Consider the following 22,258-nt stretch of genomic DNA (forward strand, 5'->3'; position numbering starts at 1 on the left):
GTAAATTTGTTGCTATAATGTTCGAAAACAATGTTTGAATTGAATGAGATGTGAAATTTGTGGCAAAACCTGTATGTGCTTTTTAAAGTTAAAAAAAAGCTGTATATTCTGCCTTAATAATTTTTTCTATAAGGTACACACAATATACTGGGCAAATAGCTAACACCTTGCATGAGAATTAATGGGGAACTGTTGATTCTAGAGACAAATTTCCAATTAGAAAAATTATCTGAATAACGTGTGGATCTCAGCTACGTCTTTCATATTGCAAGAGGTTGTACAGTTATTTTAGATAATGTTTGTTTAAATGGAATAGCTTACCCCCGGAGGTAGTAAATTGTAACATAATTGACACATTTAAAAAGTAATACTATAATCATGTTGGGGGTAAATCGAGAAACTATCCATACTTAGAATAAGACAACCATAATATTCTTTATGGGCATTGTATCATGTGTGCATATCTTTTATAATTTTTGTGATTGTGTTTTCAATTGGGTTGCTGTATTTTTGAATTATATGGCATCCATATTTGTAATGGGCATCTTTTTTTCAGCCACCTCGTTGGGCATTTTGCCTGTTGTGGTGTTGTATTTGTACATAATAGAAAAGAATAATTAACTTTTTATATAAATATCCTGTGTTCAAAAACACAATCAGAAAGTTGTTGCCTTCCTCTCTCCTAATGTCAACAAAAAAAATTCAACTTTCCTAAGTGCAATATTTCTTAAAATATTTTAATTAAGAACAGGGTTGTTTACCCACTGCTTGAGTAACATGCCAACAGGAATTTTCAAAAACTGCAAGATTTTTCTTATTTTTGAACATTGTTTCTAGCACTAGGTGTCCCATAAATTCATAGATACTATAGTTTAAAATTGATAAAAATTGAAGGAATTGGTATAATTGAATGCTGTTTTTTTTGTGAGAATTATTTCGACATATTTTTTTCAGTACAGAAATTTTTTTTTTTTAATTTTTGTCTACAGAGGACACTACACGGAAGCAATTTACTCACTGCGAGATGTTAGCTATTCACCCTTTATTTTTTTATTTATTTATTACAAGTCCAACCATTCCAAAAAGTTCCCAAATCTATTTTCTGTCATTTTTTAATCATTCATAGCATAATTATCTGCTTTTAAACATGGATATGTGCAATGCTTTCATTAAACTTGCATTTTGTTAGCATACCGATCATGATTATCTGTCACCATCAATCACATTCTCATAAACAGGCCTCTGCCAACACTTGTGTAAATAAATAACCAAAAAATATATATCGGACATAAAAAATATTTTTCAGTCCTGTGTGGTTTTGTAATCAGGCTCAACTGTACTTTTCCATTTTTATGTTTTTTTAAATTATAAATTCAGTTTATTTTAATAGTAAGGACTTCATTGAACTGGAAAAAAATGCTGCATTTTGTTGATCTCTCATGGGTGATTTTATTTTTAGCTTTAGCAGCTTGTTCAGCTCTGGATCATCTGAGAGGATACGGAAATCACCGTCATCTTCAGGAATTTTGTTTAGTTCTCCTTCTGTTCATGTTAGTCCAACTTTAGATGCTCTCAGAAAAGGCAAATTGGGTGAGAAAGGAAGATCTATGGATTTTCTGGATAGTGAATTGTGAGTTTCAGGAAGTCCTGCATGACTTATTATAATAATATTTGTATTTATTTATTTATTTTTAATTTACATTTAATATCTGCTAAGTGTAGCAACTCTTTTTCTAATTATTTTAAACTTTGACCTCTGACTTTGCCGTGGTACTTACTGCTTTGAGACGTTAGAGATGGATCTAATCCCTCTAGGGTTAGCTGGAGACTGAGCTATCCCATGGGTAAATCTTGCCCCCATTAAAAAATGTCTAAATACTATCTAGACACTATTTGCTGTATCAGTGTGTACAGAAAATCTTGCAATGCATCTCAAATTTCATTCATTGAATCAAACCTGAATTCATCGAAGTAATAATAAATTATATAGCTTTTATATTTTGTGTCACTGTTTTTTATTTTATAGTCTTTAGACCTGCCAACTCTCTGGCTTTAGGCCGGAAACTCCAGATTTTTTGCCCTTTCTCAGACTCTTTGGATTTTACCAAAAAATTAGATTTGGGTGAAAATTTTTTCTGGTCAAATTTTTTTAGATTTTCCCTGAGCTTTCACGATGTCATGACATCAATAACTACTTTCGCTGTAAGGGAAAATATCTATTGAGAGGGCAGCAGTAGTTCGTGGAACCTACCTACTCGGTTGAAGACGTCACTTCTGTGGAGTAGCCATCAAAAACTGTCTTGGTGACTGCATTTAAGCAAACTGGCAATGACGTAAATTTGTTTACTTAGCATTGGAGAGGTTGTAGCATCGGGAATGGTCTTGGACAAATATCTTCAAAAAGAAAATATACAACTGCTTTGAGAGTTTGTATACCCAAGATTATCCAACACTGGTAGCATCCACAATGATTATATTCTGCTCAAGTGCTACCCAGGACCTGCTGAAAGGAGAGGGGCTTTTTTTCTCAATTGGTAAAAAGAAAATTTGTGATAATTTTTTTTTAAAATCTTTTTGATTGAGTGAGGGGGTAACGGAAATATCTCTGAATTTCTAAATTCCAAAAGTTTGCACGTTTGGGTGTAGTTCCTATCATGAAAATAAAATGACAAATATATGGCATGTATGACATGCAAAAGTGTGCTTGCCAAATTTTTGTGAGAAAAATTCCAGGATTTTTACGTTTTGAAGTTGGCAGGTATGACTCTTGTTTTATTTTAAAATGTAAGTTTTATCTCCTTTCATTTTGTTCTCATCATATATGAAATTTTAATTTTATTTTGTAACATTCTTTGAGGTCAGTGTGACCTTGTTGGTTCATGCCATTAAAATCTGTAATCCTGACCAAAAGTTGTGCATAACCTGAGCGGGGGATGACCACATGAGTGATTGTACACTAAAATTAAGGGCTGAATTATCCTGGAAAATAGATTTACTGTGATAAAAAAAATTGAAACCTCACTGAGTGGAGAAGAGCCAGCAAGAATTTATTGCACAGAAAATGAATTGGGCAAAGGGTGTGATTGTTTGGAAAGCGTGAGATAATAAAAGTGTACATGACTATATACAGTAAAACCTGTCTAAGTCGGGCACTGTATGAGATGGAAACCTGTCTTAGGCCGAGATTACACTAAAAAAGTTTGATAAAGTCCCTTTTATAAAACTTGAAAAATGCAGCCAATAAGATCATCGGTTGCATGTTCTAGAATGTAACCAATAACCTTATTCGTTAGATTTTTCAAGTTTTATAAAAGGGATTTTATCAAACTTATATAGTGTAATACTGGCCTTAAACAGAATCAAATTTAGTCTGTTCAATGATTAGTGCTTTGGTTTACACCTGTATGAAGCAGAAATTAGTCTAAAACAGAATATTATTTCAGTCTCTTTGACGCTCTGTTTGATACAGATTTTTTTTTTTTTTTTTTGCACATCTTCAATGGCATGAAAAGAATGAAAACAAAGCAAAAAGGAGCAGAATATAATGATTGTCCTTAATGATTACAGTACATCTATTAAGCCCAATTTTAGTTGTTTTATTTATAATTGGCTTTTTGACTTGAAAGGGGGTCTCGGGCAAAGCTGGCATTTCCATCCTTCTAAAGACTATGATCAAGGATCTTCAGTCAGTTGGCAAATATAGTGAAATTTGTCTGAAGCAGGCACTGAATGAGTCGTTAACCTGCATTAAATGCTGTTCTTTCCCAACTTTTCTTAGTTTTTCGAATTTGAATATTTCAGCAAATATAGCACTTTGAAATGTGGCATTTGTTTTATTGTCTTCAGGAAAGACAGGGCAACAACTTTTCAACTGAGCACAGGGTGTCTGCATAAAAAGTTGATTTTTTATTTTAATAACTATACAACCCCGTTGCAATATGATTCGCCTATTTCAGTTCTACAAGTTATTTGGATACTTTTTCCTAATTGGAAGTATGCCTCTAGGATTATTGGTTTTCTAATAAAATGCTGTGTGTGCTGTTACCTATGCACCCTGCATATTTTTGGGTATAAGCAGAGCTTTTTTATTTAAAAATGAGGAGAGTTAGCTTATAGATGGGTCAGTTTTTAAGAAGAAAACAACTTGACCCACATTGTGGTTTTGTTCCTCAAGTGAGTCTTTTATACACTAGTATGTGCAATATATATATATATTCATGCCATTAAAATCTGTAATCCTGTTAAAAGTTGTGCATAACCTGAGCAGGGGGTGATCACATGAATGATTGTACACTAAAATTCAGGGCTGAATTATCCAGGAAAATAATTTACTGTCATAAAAAAAATTGAAAATCTCACTGAGTGGAGAAGAGCCAGCAAGAATTTATTGCACAGAAAAGGAATTGAGCGAAGGGTGTGATTTTTTTTGTAGCTTTGATTGTATGTTTTCTGTGTAGTGTTAAAAAAAAAAAAAAACTTGACACACATTGTGGTTTTGTTCCTCAAGTGACCCTTTTATACAATAGTATATACAATAAATATATATTCTTTAAATTGTTTTGCAGTAACTGTTGCAGGAGTGGAAAATCTTGTGCAATGCTACAAACTGCTGCAATTTCCGACATCTGTTACAATTTTGACAATTTACCCCTCGTTTATTACATTTTGCTACAAAAACGCCAAAAAATTTTAATTCTGTGCCAAAAACAAAATTTTCCCTTAAGAAACTTTGAAGTTGTGTCACAATAGAAGCTGACTTTTTGATGACGTCATTTGTCCTCCCACAATTTTATTTCTTGGGACCGCAAATGGAATTAGCTTGAGGCCCCTTCCCAGGATTGGGGGCCTAGCAGGACCGTCATTTTCCTGGGCTTTATATTCACTTACTTCATAAACTTACACATATTTATTGTATAGTATCTGAGTTGTGTTCCAGCGAGATGAAATGAATCAGAAATTAAAATGAATTCTGCAAATTATTCCATCCAATACAGTCATAGTTTGAAATTTTCAGAAAAAAATTTCATTCAAATTTTTGATTTGGAAGATAGATGGCAACATTTGAACACATAACACGCGCAACACTTACGTGCATTATCTTTTCTTTCCTTCGAAACCAACCATAACCATGGTCTAAACAAAGTGATTTTAATTAATGCTCATCTGGAAATTATTTTCCATTGAACACTAAACATGCTGGTGAATGACATAAAAGGAAATGGCATATCAAAAGAATGAATAGTAGAAAATGAGTAACAGAAAACTTGGAAGTACAACGAGAGACTGAAAATCTGTTAAAGATGCTGGAAAATAAAATACACGGAGCAATCACAAATCAGTTAAAAACATGGAATGGAAACAGATGGACTCGGATTGAAATTTTTGTGAAAATACAATCATTCTCTTGAATTTCTAATAGTTAAATCATTATTCTATAGTTTAAATCAAAAATAATTTAATTCTGTAGTTTAAGTTGAAAATAATTTAATTCTGTAGTTTAAGTTGAAAATAATTTAATTCTGTAGTTTAAGTTGAAAATAATTTAATTCTGTAGTTTAAGTTGAAAATAATTTAATTCTGTAGTTTAAGTTGAAAATAATTTAAGTCTATAGTTTTTAATCACTCTATTAAATTTCTGAGAATTCATCGAAGTCATCTCAAAGTATGTTGAATGTATGCAAACTCAAAAAGCAACACTTATTACAGAATTATACAAAAGCAACACATATTTAAAAAATATGAAATGAGTAAATTCTGAAGTTCTGGTAAAGGAAGCAAGATCAAACATATAGTCAAAAATGTTTGAAACTTAAGAAAATAAAAGCACTACTTAGACTTGCATCAGCGTCAAAAACAAGAAAAATAGTTTTTCTAATGAGTTTTTCTTTTTTTTACATTAGTGATTACAAAGTCTACAAGCTAAATCTAAAAACACTCATTTTCAAATTATTTTTGAAATCTGAAATGCCATATGTTAGCCTTGCATTTGTTGATATTGTAGAAAATGTAGAAATATATAAATATCAAGAAGTCTGTCAATGTTTTATGATCTGAAAATCAAAAAAATTGAAATATTTCTTCTAAAGGAAATCTCTAATGTGCCTTAAGGGGGATGGGACACCCCCTTCTTCTGAGCTAAGACAACACTGTTTTTTTGAAGTAAAAAGTAATCCTGTGTTCGCTACTGCATGTATGCATATAAAAACAATCTATTTTATTTACTGTCAAAATTTCAAGTGCTACAAAACTGATAAATGCTACTACAAAAACATTTTTGCTGCTACGGAAATAATGTTTCCTGCTACAAAAATCAAATTTTCATTTTCCACCCTTGATGTTTGGTTTAAATTTGTTTTTTTTTTTATTCCTTGGTGGTGTAACTGATGGCTTAGACTTTTTCTATAAAGATATATTTACTTGGAACATTAGGAGTGTGGGCAAAAAAATGGGAATTTCTTTCTGGGGAAAGAAAAAGGTGTGATTTCCATCTGCTTCCTACGCAAGTGTGCAATGGTTACCCTCCACAAAAACCATGTGGCCATTTAACCGTGTGGCATCTTTGAGGAAAGACTGTCTATTTTAAGTTTTTGTAATTTTTGTCAGTGTGGGCATCACGCAAATTGCAAAAGAAAGTGAAGGCTCCTTCCCCCCCCCCCTTAAAAATGTTTTTATTAATTTTGATTTGTTCCTTGTATGTTTATGTAAAACATATTTTTTGAGAATAAACTCAATTTTTTCCCTGTATTTTAGAGCATCTGAAAGACTACAGCAACAACGAGCTAGAGAGAGGAAAGAACAGTATCGGCAAGTGAAAGCACATGTAAAAAAAGATGATGGTCGATTACAAGCATACGGCTGGAGTTTGCCTGTTCGAAATTCGTTGGAAGAAGCTGAAGAAGAGAAATTTTCCTTACCATATGATCCAAATACTCCTGTACCCATTCCTGTATATTGCAGGCCTTTGATGGACAAGGAACCAGGAATGAAGGTGCATGGTTATAAATACACATAATAAGCATAACTTTCTTGATAATGAGGAGAAATTTGAAATCATTAGAGTAAAATCACTAGCATCATAGGACATCTAATCACCTTCTAGTGTGATTAGATGTCCCAGCTTGATGAGCCGATACTAATGTTCTGATAGATTTTCAGGAGAACATATAATTTAGGCATGCTATCTATCATAAGTAAATAGGAAAAAATTTGATGTATTTAATTAGGTATATTCACAGAGTCTCGAGGTTCAAAATTCAGTATAATCCAAGCTGTAATGAAAAGGTAGTTTTTTTTTTCTCAGTGTAACTTGTTTTTGTACACTGTATTATTCACTTCCAATCACAATAGCCGAAAGTGTATGCATACAAAGTCAGTGTGATCAGTTAATAAGTGCATTGCTTGTGTTCAAATCATTTCAGAAGAGTTGTCTCACCTTTGTTAAAAGTTGGATGTATTAATAAAATTTTGAAAACTAAAATTAAAAGGTTTTTTTGAAATTATATAGGAATTTTTCTTTCTAAGCATATTCTGGTCCCTCGGAGACCACTAAAAGTAACCTGTGGAAGGGTAAAATAAATATCTTAAGGCATAAGCTGCCAAGTCTCCCGGATTTCTACCCTATCTCCTGGACTCCCGAAAAATTCTTATGTCTCCTAAATTTCAACCATGATTGTAAGAAATTCCTACATTTAGGGGAAAATTATTCCCAAAGAATTTACTTGGAAGAAAGATATGTATTTGGTTTTAATCCTCCGAAATGACGTCACAAGCGTAATACAAATTTTCACCATTGCATCAAATAACAGAAAAAAAAAAAATTTCATTTTCCATGGGAACAGACAAAGTTCGCCAAACAGCCAGCTTCAGTTGGGTCTTGTGACATCCAGAATTGGAGAGATGAATTGTATTTGCTTTGACCATGTGTCCTGTTAAGTCTATGTCCTATTTGGAGCCATTGGTAATTTTTTTTTTTTTTTTTTGCCTTGATTTGGTTAAAAAGAAGTAATGACAGGTAATTTAACCTACTGGATGGCAATGATTGGTGACTTGGTGCGATGTCTTTACACTATGTCACGTTTTTGCAAAAGGAGAAAATCCCTATAATTTTACTTTTATTAATGAAAAATCCCTACATTGTTTCCCAAAAAATCCCTTTCAAATTCATTTTTAAATCTGCATAAAAACCTCCCTAATTCTAATTCTCCAAAGTTGGCTGCTATGATAAAGCCTGTTAATAGAAATATTTTTCTCTAACAGTTGAAATTTCACAAAGAACCTAAATGAAATTACAAACATTTTTGGCCAACAACATTGGTAAATTTTGTTACATTTGTTTTTCATGTTCCTCCAAGTTTTTTGGGTAAGGTTGATAACAAAAGACTGGTTCCTTGTTTTCGGAGAACTAACTTTAATGTTTTGAGAGGAAGGTTAGCGGAAGTTTTCAAAGACCGGTTGGAATCAGGTGGCGGGGGTGAAGAATATGTTCTTAAACAGCGACGGCTCAAGCAGGGTCATCATTTTAACTTTTTCTTGGGGGCAAAGAACATGTACTGAATGTATGCATATATATTTTATATATACAGTGGAATCCTGTCATAATGAACTCCAAGAGACTGGAGAAATCACTTCGTTATAAAGGAATTTGAGTTATTTGCATTTCTCCTACATAAACTTATTTGGGGATTACAAAAGTGTTAGTTATAACAAGATTTTCACTATAACGGTATTCGTTAAAACGTGATTTGTCTGTATATAAACTGAAGAGCCAAAAAAATTGGTACAGGCATGCGTATGCAAATAAAAAGAGATGGAACCAATCAGAGTATGACGCTGCGGTCGGCAACGCCTATATAACACAACAGTGTCTGGCATAGTTGTTAGATCAGTTACTGCTGCTAAAATGGCAGGTTATCGAGATTTAAGTGAGTTTGAACGTGGTGTTATAGTCTGCGCACGAGAGATGGGACATAGCATCTCCGAGGTAGCGATGAAATTTGGATTTTCCACGTACGACCATTTCACGAGTGTACCGTGAATATCGGGAATCCGGTAAAAAATTAAATCGACGACATCGCTGCGGCCGGAAAAAGATCATGCAAGAACGGGACCAACTACGACTGACGAGAATCATTAAACGTGACAGACGTGCAACCCTTCCGCAAATTGCTGCAGATTTCAATGCTGGGCCATCAACAAGTGTCAGCGTGTGAACCATTCAACGAAACATCATCGATATGGGCTTTCGGAGCCGAAGGCCCACTCGTGTACCCTTGATGACTGCACGACACAAAGCTTTACGCCTCGCCTGGGCCCGACAACACAGACATTGGACTGTTGAGGACTGTAAACACGTTGCCTGGTCTGACGAGTCTCGGTTCCAATTGCATCGAGCTGATGGACGTGTACGGGTATGGAGACAACCTCACGAATCCATGGACCCTACATGTCAACAGGGGACTGTTCAAGCTGGTAGAGGCTCTGTGATGGTATGGGGCGTGTGCAGTTGGCGTGATATGGGACCCCTGATACGTCTAGATACGACTCTGACAGGTGACAGGTACGTAAGCATCCTGTCTGATCACCTGCACCCATTCATGTCCATTGTGCATTTTTTGTAAATGACCTCTCAGAGCCGCATTTACTATTTCACTGATAGAGAGTTTTATCATGCAGGGTCTTCATTAAGAAGTTTATTTTTTTTATGTGTACGACTCCTTGGGAAATTCAAGACATTTTGAGTAACCGCTTGTCACTTGAAAACTTTTTGTAATTGAAAGTATATTTCCATATAGATATCCGCTGTGCAAACACTTTGGGACAGCTTGTAATAAATTTATTTAGGAGTTGGCTACGATATAACCATGAGTGTGTGGCAGTAATATTTCAACAAAAATGAAATTACTGTGATATTGTATTAGTTTGATAACTGAGGTTTTCTCTTTTACGGTATACATAGATCTGGTGTGCAGCTGGAGTCAATCTAAATGGAGGTCGTACCAGGGATGGAGGATCTATAGTTGGTGCCAGTGTTTTTTACTCATCACCACCAGAAGAAGTTCAAAAATGTGAATCTGGAAATTTATCGGAAGTAGATAAACTAGACCAAGAGCTTGCAGTAAGTGCATTTGAGTCCCCCCCCCCTTCTCCATCTGTTTCATTTTATGTTAACCACCTGACAGCCTATTGATCACTAATCTATGATTTGTTTTATCTGCGTTTGAATCTGAGGAAGTGACATGAAAACTTGCATGCTGAATATGCCAGAAACTATAAGTCCTTGTCGTATTTCTTGTTGCAAGCATTAATGTATAAACTATGATCAAAGTGCAACAAAAATAATCACAAAACAGAAATCTATTATTTCATTTAGAAGGTTATAAGAGTCAGAATCAAGCTTTTGTTTTGAAATGTTAAGATTTTGAAGAATTTTCTGAATAAACTGAAAAAAGTCGAAAAACTGCTGCTACTTACTGAAAAGTAAAAGTTGTGTATTAATTGTTTTAATAATCATTTCCTTGAACATCATTCACTATTATAGGAACAAGAAAAAGTTAGGAAGGAGAATGAAGAGATGGAGCAGCGACTTTCATCATTAGTATGGATAGGTACTAGTTCACACACTCAAAGCAAAGTCAATGTGATAGATGCCAGGAATCCTGGTGATGTCCTGAGTAGTTTTTTTGTTTGTTCATCTCATCTTCTATGCATAGCTAGTGTACCAGGTTAGTTCTCTTTGGCTGCATTTTGGTCCCAAAAACATTCATATCTATTGAAATTACATGCCTTCTTTTATATATATAGAAGGTTTTTCCTTCCATGAGTAATTCTTTTCATTATTAGGGACTCATATTTACAAAGGTTATTTTATTTTTAATTTTCCACAGGTGCATCTGAGAGCGATTATCCGGTGACAGATGACTTTCTGCAGCTGGGTGTAGAATCAAATCATAAACCTAATCAGTCTCCTAGTAAAGACAATGATCATTTTGTGAATGACATAGGGAGCGTAACTTTCGTCAGTTGTTCCACTGGTTGTGCAGGTAGCAGCCAGTCTCCCGAAAATGAAGAGAAAGGTATTGCTTATGTGTAAACTTGTTTTCATTGCATTGTAAATGAAAAAAAGCTAAAAAAAGTATTTTCAGTTGTTTACAACCAGACTAAACAAAGCATAGAAATTAAAAGTGATGATTATTATAAAAGATATTTATTTGATTTCAACATAAAAAAAAGGGGAAAAATATTATATAAGTTTACTTTTATGATGACAATTTGCATGCAAAAATATATATATTTTATTCAAAAAGGCAGTACATGTCTTGATTTGCTTTTTTTTGTAAATATATATTTTTTTCATATTTTATTATTGACTTTTACATTTTTTCTATTAGCAGTAGTCTGGTTTGAGTTTGTTAAGGGACCATTCAAGTATTACGTAAGCAGATTTTCAGCCATTTTTGACACCCCCCCCCCCCTTGTCAGCAAAATTTCGTCAGCAGTTCAGAATATTTCATATCTTGTAAAAGGGATGGTCGATGACGTAAGCAACCTTCAAACCCCCCTGCCCTCCTTGTCATCAAAAGCAGCAAATCCGAACCCCCCCCCCCCCCCCGATGCTGACGTAATACTTGAATGGTCCTTAATCAAAGGGTGTTTTTTGCCAACATAAATGATGTACTTGTCCATTTTCTTCAGTATTGCAATAATGCTAATTTAATTTGCAGTACTTTGGTTACACTACACATAGGTATAGAACATCAAATCCTATTCAATAGATAAACAAACATATTCACTATATAAAACAAATGAACTCCATAGAAAGACATTAAAAAAAGTCTTTAAATGGCTCTCCTGTAATATTTCCCTTTTGTGACATGGTGCCCTTTATATTTGGCATACAAATATGTGAAATTCTATTATGTTTTGAGGATATTGCATGTTTTACTATATTAAACAATAACTATTTTATCTGTTTTTGATTTTTTTCAAATAAAAAATCTGCATGCTGCTTTTGTTTATTTTAATACTTTATTTTTGCTAATGCGATTAAATTATTTCCCATTTATCAGAAATTGAACCAGTTCTCATGCGAAAGTCTGCTCAAACTTCAGGTAGTGCTTGAAAAACGAAATCATTATATTCTTTTTTTGCTTCCCTAGTTATGGTTTTATTCTTTTTTCTAATGAAATATTAAGAAATATCCTTATTTCTCAGTTATGCTTATTTTGTCCTGTTTATTTTTGGTTATGGGACTTATAACTGTTTTTGATTTTTTTTTTTAAAGCTTCATTCTAAAATGTACTAAAGTGTTTTAGGATTTTATAAAAGAAAATTGAACCTGATAAAATTTTAAATTTATGCTTTTTAAAAAACAAAACTTGTTATAAGTGATAAGGAAATGAAATTTTAATTTTTTTTTTACATTTATATATTTTATTTGGAAAATAGTAACAAATGTGTATATTGATAATATTTTTCGTTATAAACTTCTAGTACCATTCTTATGTACTTAATATTGTTATCACTTTACTTTATAGGGAAACCTGAAGACAACGGCTGTGATAATACACATTCCAGGCAGTGGATTGTAATGAAGGATCCGCCAGAGTTAATAAAAGATGGAATATCTGAGCTCTCTAGAGATAACCCACTAGCATATGAGCACATAGAGAAAATGTCAAGTGTTCTGCCAACTATGTGGATGGGAGCACAAAATGGCAGGTAATAATATTTCACCTTTTGAATTTTTTTCCTTTTTCATTTAATTTTTTGATTATCACAAGGCTTATACAGGACCGTTATATGTTAATGAATCGACAAACTCAGAGGGTTATTAGTAAGCATCAAGGGGAACAAAAATTGCAATGGAGCATGGTGTCGCAAACCATACTGGGAGGGTGAAAATCGCAAAAAACGTATGCAGGCTCCGAGTCCAGAGGATACAAAAGGTAGATGTCAGTTGATCGCTGAATGCGTTTGTGGGTTCGCTCACCATATCTGATGCCTGTGGACATGCCAGAAGATCTTATAGCACAGATTGTCATCGCTGTGGCAGACATCAAAAGCATACCTGTTATCTTTCAGCACATCCAGGAATCATTTTTACGTTGTTGTAGACTGTGCAATGACATCAGCGGCCGCCACTTCCAACAACTCTTGTAATAATTAATCAAATAAATCTTTTTGTAGTTATTGTTGTACTTTTTGTTGTTCCAGCGTGACATCGAAACCTGCATACGTTTTTCGCGATTTTCACCCTCTCAACGTGGTTTGTGACATGTTCCATTGCAATTTTTGTTCTTCTTGATGTCTACTAACAACCCTCTGAGTTTGTCGGTCCATTAACAGAACACCCTGTATATGAGCCACACACTTTGATTTCACAAGCCATTGTTTTACATGTGAGCTGACAACATGAATGATAATTTCATTAAAATCTAATTACAGTGGTCTGTCAAGAGGTTTTGTTTCTTATGACTAGTCAAATTGCTAATTTTTTTTTTTTTGAAGTTTTGGTAATAAACATATTGTATTTCTTTGCAGCATATATGTCCATTCGTCTGTCGCTCAATGGTGGAGATGTATTCATACTGTCAGACTGAATGATGCAGTTTTGAACATCACGTAAGCAGATTTGTGTGGTTTTTAAAAAAACATGATTCATTAGTTGAATTTTATGGTTTATTCTTGAAAGAGAGATGCCATATTTGTCAATATCATTATCTATTTCTCAGTTCTAAAAAATTACCAAGAGAATATCTATCTGAAAAATGTGACGGCACTATGAATATTTTTTTTCAACCTATACCCTTATTCTAACATTTATTTCTGATTCATTGAACCAGTGGTATGCAGTTTGGATGAATTTAATTATTGTGAAATTCATCAAAAAAAAATTTACCAAAGAAATAAAATCTGGTCCTCTGTTGATAGTTGAATTTTCATTAAATCTTATATTCTAGCATTTTGTTTGGCTGTGCTAAAAAAAGTTTCCTTCTTTTAGCCATATCAGAGGACGAGTATTTGCAGCTATGGCCAATGGGAATGTTGCAATTTTCCACAGAGGAGAAGGTTCGTTATTTGATTAATCCTCCTGGATATTTGTGCAACTATTAGTGTAATGTAGCGAATTGTAACTTGTTTCATAAGATGTTTTGATTGGCTTAACTACTCACAAAAGTTTATTTATATTCTGTATTTAACAAGGTATCAATATTATAATATATAGGAGGAAATTTCTTTAAATTTTAAAGTGCATTATACTAAATGAACACTAAAGATATTAATTTTCACTTGTAAATAGTTTTATAATTTGCTTGAAGTGTTGGATAATCAAATTTAATATAATTAAATTCTTCCTCAAATATATTTTTTTTAGATAACCAATGGGCTCTAGATAGCTATCATGTCTTGGATCTTGGTCATCCAAATCATTCCATACGCTGTATGGTTAGTGTTCATAACAAAGTGTGGTGTGGACATCGTAATAGTATTCATGTCCTGGATCCAAAGACATTATCAGTAGAGGTGAGATATATTACCATTAATTCCATAAAACCCTCTCAACATTTCAATTTAGTAAGTTAACTTTTTTCATTCATCATGCTTGTCAAATAATTCTTTTTTTTACTATTTGATGTTGAAAAGATGCTTCTCTTTTTTTTTACTATTTGATGTTGAAAAGATGCTTCTCTTTTTTTCATTCAGGTTATTTTACATGTTTTACACTTTATATTGCCTACCTGCTACTCAGAAGATGCGTGCCTCATTTCTTGTATTTTTAATTTAAAGCAATTAATTACTGATTATATCTGCATTTTCTGTCTCACCATAAGAAAAAGTATATTATTCGCATGCTTTAAATTTGAAATAGTCTTCTAGGAGCTCTATTCATTTTCACACTTAAGTACTTTGTTTTATGGAAGTTGTTTGGCATAATTATAATGCATTGTCTTTAAAGTGTCTTTAAAGCACTGGCAACCCAGCTAAAGATTGTTTTTAAACTGTTTTAAGTCTGATAAACACTCGCAATATATAGGATTGGCAAAAAGTTTATAAAACCTTTTGAAAATTCATAAAAAAATGGAAAAATTATTCTATTGGGTCTTGCTTTGCAGATTTGGTATTTTCAGCATTGAATAATTTTTTCACAACAAGAAAAAAAAATTACAAAACCGCTGATAGTCTGCCCAACCCAACAGAGAGCAGGCAGCCCATAATAATTGCAGAACACGATAATTCAAGCATTCACCATCTTTTCTTCAAAATATGAAAGTTAGATGGTTGCACTATCGAGAACATGAAACAAGCACAATTCTGACAACATAAATATGTTAGGGGGCTACACATACACTCAGATCATGCATTTACACATTTACCAATTCGTTGGAAATTCTGCAGAGGAATATGTACGAGGTGCATATAGGGTTAAGTCACTGTCTCCCAAAGTTGGCAATATTGCTTCCTGAATGGTCCATGGGGGGCGGTAGAAGGTATGGGTTTAGTGTAGGAAAAAATATTTGAAGAAGAGGGGAGATGATGGAACAAAAAGTTTGGAAAACTATAGATTAAGTAGAAGTCTACTCAACCACCAGGAAAATAGTTTTTCCTTGATGTATAAGATGGATTTTTTAGATTGAATGTCCATTAAATTTTTCATTTGTATAAGATGTATATAATGTATATGAGCCAGAGGTGGAAGCAGCCACACAGTATTTTGTAGCACCTGTCTGAGTGCCTCAGGGATTAATTCAGACATCAAAATCTCCTATATAAAGATCATGCAATGCCTCTGATATGTAAGTAACCCGTTTTCTGAAAAAAAGACCTTGTTTGTCATGGTAAATGCTTGTGATGTATGAATGGTTTGTCATAGAACGCTTTGTTAGGCTTAAGTACTTGATAGCATAATATTAAACATGAACAGTCAACATTTTCACTGTCAGCTGTAAATTCATATGCTGTATTTGCTGTACTAACACCAGCAATTTTTTTAAACTATTTTTTCTGTCAAGAAAAAAAAGTAAGACTAATACAGAATCTGCCAACCACACCTTAATTTCTCCATTTTTTATGGTTTTGAAAGGTTTTCGTGGACTCTCTGCTCATTCTTTACATGAATAATTGTGAAATAAATTTGCTCAGCTTAAGTGACAACCCCCAAAGCAGAATATGCCAAAATCTGTGACGTATGTTACAGAACAATCTGAAAGAATTTTAAGAAAAATGTAAAAAATACTATTTTTTGCTGCAGGACATTTCTAGTCAACCGAGCGCTCATTGCAGAACAGTACAAAACATTGTTTAGGGGGTGACAACCTTGTCTAATTCATGGCCTAACATGTGTACAATGACATTTCTAGTTTTTTTTTGGTTTTTTTTTGAGAACTTTTGTTTTGTGTAAACTTGTATGATTTTCATTTGTATAGTGCATTTAAAAAGTTTTTTTTGTGGATGATCTCATAGTTCAATCATTCAATATTTTCACATATATTGAAACATTTGTTTTTGTAGAAAACTTTTGATGCTCACCCAAGAAAAGAGAGCCAAGTGAGGGAATTAGCTTGGGTTGGCGATGGTGTGTGGGTTTCTATTCGACTGGACAGTACTTTGAGACTTTATCATGCTCATACGTATCAACACTTACAAGATATGGACATTGAACCTTATATAACAAAAATTTTAGGTAATTATCACATTAGCAGAACATCCTTTTTTTTTAAAATGCAAATTATTCAATTTTGTGTTCGATTTTCTTCCTCTTTTTGCCCACAATTCATGTTTATTGTCATCGACCTAATTAGCTGCTTTTTTTCTCACCCTTAGAAGTTGTAGAAATATTTTTCTGTGAAAGCCTGGCAGTATTCGCATGTGTGTCTATCACTGCAGGTTATAGTGTTCATTAAGTTCAATTTTCCAACATGACGGGTTGGACAATAATTTTGGCTATGAAGAAAAAAAGAATGGCAAGTTTGATTTTGCCATGGATGCTAGTTCTGGTTCTTCATTCGCGAAATTTTCAACAGTATATTGTTTTTCACTTTTTGTTTGGCAGTGGATTATGTTACCATCAAAGCAATCACCTTTACACTTGGTGCACATCACCGCAAAACACATTGCTATCACAGGAAGTCCCCACTGCAAGGTTAGCACAACAACCTCTTGGTGAGACATATACAGTGAGAATCCTGTATAATGATACCCTCTATGATCACCTATATAATGGTATTGCTTGCTGGTCCCAATGCACTTTTCATAGTGTTAATATACTCCATCTATAATGATATCTCCTTTACTACAGTGTGTTTCTCTGGTCTGTCGAGTATCTTTTATGTAGATGTTCCACTGTATATTTGTTTTAAAAAACAAATGCTACCTAGAATTTTAAAAATTGGCAATATGAGATAAATGTTAGATAAATAAATGTTATTTCTCAGTTTTGTGGGTTTGAGGCAAGTTGTAGCAAGTCTGTCATGAATTTGTGGCTTTATGTGGGATAACTGTGTAGAAAACAGAAGTTTATTTTTTGATAGCTTGACAGAATTTTACTAATTGCAGGAACACAATCGATTTTCAAAATCTTTTTATTCATAAATGTTTTTTTTTGCAAATCCACACCATATTGCATTCAATGTGGCATTGTTAACATAGTGGTTTGAAGTTATTGTATTTTTAAATGTCATAACCTGACAATTTTTGTTTACAGGAACTGGGAAATTAGGATTTTCTTTTGTAAGAATAACTGCACTGAATATATCTTGTAGCCGTTTATGGGTTGGAACTGGAAATGGGATCATCGTTTCTGTTCCACTACATGAACGTAAGTTTTGAATATAAAATTTATATTACATCATTAACTTTCTTTTCTTGTCCTAAATGGTCTAAAAAAGTTTCCTTGTTGTTTTTTATATTTTTTCTTAAATATAAAAACCTCTTATGCTCATCTTAGGTAAATAATTCATTGGCTAATTATTTTCAAGTTTATTGCTATGCTAAATCATAAAATATCTGATTTCAGCTGGTACAAGACATTTCTTGAGTGAAAATGGTACTACTACAAGTCATGAAGGTCCAGTTCGTGTATATAGTGATTACCAGGATAATATCACACCTGGAACATTCATTCCTTATTGTTCCATGTCACAAGTTCAGCTGTCATTCCATGGTCATAAAGATTCAGTGAAGTTTTTTGTTGCTGTACCAGGTACTTTTTTTGCATTGACATAAACACCACTTTAATGAAGTTTTAAGTAACAGTGAGAGATGAGAGACCTTGAGTTACTAGCATTGACTTGCAATTACAGTCAATTCACGATAAGGTAAATTCTGATGAGTCAAATACCTGTATAAATCAAAGTTTTGTCACTGCTCCAGAACCTACGGTGTTACTATATTGTTAAGCAGTTTCTTTCACTCGAAGTTTTCTTCCTTTAAGTTTAAAGTTTTTTGGCATGAGATGAATTTCAAAAGGCATTTTAACTCCAATGTGCAATTTATGTAAATCAAGGAATGTCTTTCACCTCTGGCCATTTACCGGTTTTCTAGATACTGACCAATAACAACTTGGTCACCTGTGCTTGTAAATGTTTTGTTGCAGGTCTGGCCATTTTGTGATTGTCAATTTGCTTTCAGTCAGTTCAGAGTGAACACACTGAGTAGTGTACAACTGTATAAGTGTATAATATCAGTATAAACCTGCATAGTATTTTCTGCAGTTTTCCAGTTTAAGGAGCAAATGTAGGCTGGTCTCCCATTTAGAGAAGTCTCTTCACAGAGAGCAGGCAAACCTTCAACATTATACTTACGTAACATGAAAATTGAAGCATTTACCATCTTCACTTATCATATGATAAGACAGCATATACATATGGCAGCACCAGCAAGAACATGAAACAAGCCCAACTCTAACAATACCTCCACCATGCAATACATATCTATACATGTTATAATCATCTATATTGGATTAGCTCAGTGATGAGTGAGTAAAAGTGAAATTTGAGAGAAAAAACTGTAAAAGCATATAGTTTCTTCTTCTTCTAGATTTTGGAGAAAAAACATTATTACATCGTGACTAAAGTTTGATGAGTTGCCATAATTAACATGGACATAATTATCACAGAAAAATACTCCAACCTGACAATGATCCAGAATCATGTCTTTTGTGTTATCAGGCTTTTGCCAGGGATCACTGCCCATTTTGCAAACTGTCCGGGTAGTATTTAACGAAATCTGCCAATTTCGGGCTTTGGCAGTAACATATACATACACAACACATTCTGGCATGCACCGATTCGTTACTGATTCCGCTGAGGAATACGTGCAAGGTGCATTGTACGGTTAAGCATAAATCTTAACTGTGCATAGATTTTATGGAAATGTTGAAATGAGAAAGTTGAATATTTTAGATTTGAATGAAAAAGAGCAAATGATCAATGAAATGGGAAGAAATCAATTTCAGGAAAAATGTTGGCACCTCAAAAGAGTAAGACTTACTACCCTATTGCAGGGATTCTTAAACTTTTTCCTGCCCACTGTGCATTTTTCTCTAATCAGCGCTTATCCGCTGTGCCTCGTAGCGGTTCAACAAAGAGCCTCTTCGAAAAACCTTTGTCAGAGGTGCGGCTCCATGGTGCCTCTGACAAAGGTTAGTGGTACACAGTTTAAGAACCTCTGCATATTGATATCATTTTTTTAAAAAAACAAGTAGCTGGTTGATACTCGTAATATAGTGTGTATTATTTTTATTTTCATTCTCATTCAATAATTAAATTTTATTATGTCAGAATAAGTCGTCCTTGCCAATTTATTCATTTTCAGTAGTTTGACATAAATCATAACTCTAGCAACACAAATATGCCAGGGCCACACACACAACACACTCTCCATAATGTTCCAATTCATTAGATATTCCCTAGAGGAATGTTTGCAAGGTTGCAAGTATAGTTAAGTAGTGGTAGTTTGTGTTTGAATGGCCAGGGTTTCTTTTGAGGGTCTTCGTGAATGTAATTCATTATTTGCATGATGGATGTAATATTTTTGTAAATGATCTTTTCATTTTTTATAGAAGAGAAATTGGGGGGAAGGGATCATATTGGTCAAGAGTAGGAAGCCAGGGCTGAGGCGATTCAAGTTTTTTTATCTACATTCTTACTTATAAAACTTTATTGTGGTATAATTTTTTTATGATAATCAATTAAATTTACCACACATTTGATTTGTATTTTTAATAGAATTTTGTCATTTATTAAAACTGAAACATGTAATAATTTTATCACAAAAATGAGAAACGTTGTCTGGTTTTAATTTATACAAAAATTGCTACGTTTTCAATTCGTGTAAATTCTGACCACGAGGTCCTGATGACGGCTCTCCATTGAAGAGCCGAAACGCGTCGACCATTCGACCAATTGAATTTGTCTTGAAAACGTGGCAATTTTTGTATAAATGTAATAATTTGTTATATAATGAGCAATACTTTTATACTGAAATGTTATCTTGTACAAATTCTAATTTGGTCACAGGTCAGGGAGATATGAATTCCATTACCTCATTAGCAGATGACAAAGATGATGATGAAGGATGTGAAGGGAAAGAAAAGGCTGTGAAGCCCAGATATATGTACATCATGTCTGGAGCTGAAGGCTACATAGACTTTCGTATGGGTGAGGATATATTTCTCAACTTCTATTTGTCACTTGTTATGAACTTATTGTTCTCTTGAACAAACTTTTTCTCCCATGCATGAACTGGTGAGATGAAGAATTGCACCCGTTTCACATAAAAAGCAAAAACGCAATTCAAAAAAAAAAAATTATATTTTAAAATACATTTTTTTTTCTCTATCATGCTCATTATTAGGTGATGACGAAGATTGTGATGTAACAGAAGCAACTGAAAGGCCTCGTAGAGGTATCACAAAGTCAGAACAAAGCCATCTGATAGTTTGGCAAATTCCATTGCCGAATAAAATTGTTAATGATCAAAGTCCTGTATAGCATCTCAAATAGACTTATAATGTTCTTATAAACCTATATATTTTATGCTGCATTGTTCATATGTGTGTATATGTTGGCACAGATTTTAGCGTTGCTTTTTGCTGAAACGTTTTGCCAAAATCGAAACCCCTTTTTAAAGACTAACTGTTTGTACTCTCAAAATGGAATTTTATTACATAGATTTCACATATGTATATGTGTGTGTATATATATAAGACGGGAGTTTTCTTTCCGCTATGTAGAACTTGTGTATATATATATATTTATGCATGACAAAGGTCATCAATGGTCTGTATATAAGATGATTAATATATAATACCTATATATTTGAATTTTTTTATCATTCCTATCGATCTGATATTTAAGTTTTTAATTTGTATATGTCCTATTTAATTCTGGCAATATCTTACTACTTCCCAGTTCTTGTGCGCGTTTTTATTTATGGGTTAATGCAGAGAAATTTCGCATAAATTGTCTGTGATAGATGCTTGTTTCAGTAGGCAGCTCTTTCTCACTAAACATCAAAAGAAAAAAAACGAATTTTTCCCTTCCAGACTTTAAAGCTTTAACCAATAAATCCCAGGAGATACATTTATTTTGGGAACCATCTTCAAGAAATGCACTTTAACTTTATCTGCAGCTCTTTTTGCTATGGGAAAATAGGTTATTCTCAAAAAGGATTAATGTTCTTTTTTTGTTTTTTGGCTGAATTTGCTTTAGCTCTGGCCACCGAAATAGAATTTTTCCATGTTTTCATTGTGAAAATATTCCACCCTTACAAAAACCAAGGAAAAAAAAGGATGTGAACAGTCCTTGAAATCATTATCTCCAGGTTCGACAATTTTCCAGATATTTCTAAATTATCCATTATCTATTCAAAATGTTACGCTCACAATCATGATTGAAATACAGTAGAGCATCGATTATCCGAAACAATTGGGGATTGGGGGTGTTCGGATAACTGATTTTTTTTTTTCAGATAGCTGATCATTCCTGGAAAAAAGTTCCACCAGTGTCTTTGGAGCAATATAGAACAAAGAAACTGATATTAAACACAGAACTATAGATTTTGTATTACACATCTTATAAATAACACAGAGAACTGACTAGCCTGGTTTGGCAAGTTCAAAATGGCCATTAAAGTCTGCCTAGTTTAGGAAAAGAAGTCCAAAAGTTTCTTTTGCTTCAGAGCTGAGACTTTTTATTGATGCTAAATCTCGCAAACGTTTTAAAGACAGCAATTAGACAGCATCACATTCTTCTTGATC

At 33.4% G+C, this 22,258-nt stretch overlaps 1 protein-coding gene across 3 annotated transcripts in view; it reads left to right on the forward strand.

Annotated features, from left to right (window-relative positions):
- LOC149089314 (C-Jun-amino-terminal kinase-interacting protein 4-like) overlaps positions 1-21,769 on the forward strand; it is a 48,829-nt gene extending 27,060 nt beyond the window's left edge. For 2 of the 3 annotated variants that reach the window (XM_089237779.1, XM_089237788.1), the window contains 15 exons: positions 1,460-1,630; positions 6,751-6,988; positions 9,956-10,114; positions 10,538-10,721; positions 10,884-11,072; positions 12,066-12,107; positions 12,534-12,717; positions 13,540-13,620; positions 14,000-14,067; positions 14,375-14,523; positions 16,510-16,681; positions 17,702-17,815; positions 18,014-18,199; positions 20,517-20,657; positions 20,854-21,769. In XM_089237779.1, the coding sequence (XP_089093905.1) occupies positions 1,460-1,630; positions 6,751-6,988; positions 9,956-10,114; positions 10,538-10,721; positions 10,884-11,072; positions 12,066-12,107; positions 12,534-12,717; positions 13,540-13,620; positions 14,000-14,067; positions 14,375-14,523; positions 16,510-16,681; positions 17,702-17,815; positions 18,014-18,199; positions 20,517-20,657; positions 20,854-20,990 (2,215 nt within the window). In that variant the 3' untranslated portion in view covers positions 20,991-21,769. The remainder of the gene's footprint in view (positions 1-1,459; positions 1,631-6,750; positions 6,989-9,955; positions 10,115-10,537; positions 10,722-10,883; positions 11,073-12,065; positions 12,108-12,533; positions 12,718-13,539; positions 13,621-13,999; positions 14,068-14,374; positions 14,524-16,509; positions 16,682-17,701; positions 17,816-18,013; positions 18,200-20,516; positions 20,658-20,853) is intronic. The other variant, XM_089237798.1, reaches the window with a different exon arrangement.
- The last annotated feature ends 489 nt before the right edge of the window (positions 21,770-22,258 follow it).

Source organism: Pholcus phalangioides, unplaced genomic scaffold (assembly GCF_987345545.1).
Source record: "Pholcus phalangioides strain wild (caught in Gottingen) unplaced genomic scaffold, Ppha-v1.0 ptg000002l_1, whole genome shotgun sequence".
NCBI classification, from domain to species: Eukaryota; Metazoa; Arthropoda; class Arachnida; order Araneae; family Pholcidae; genus Pholcus; species Pholcus phalangioides.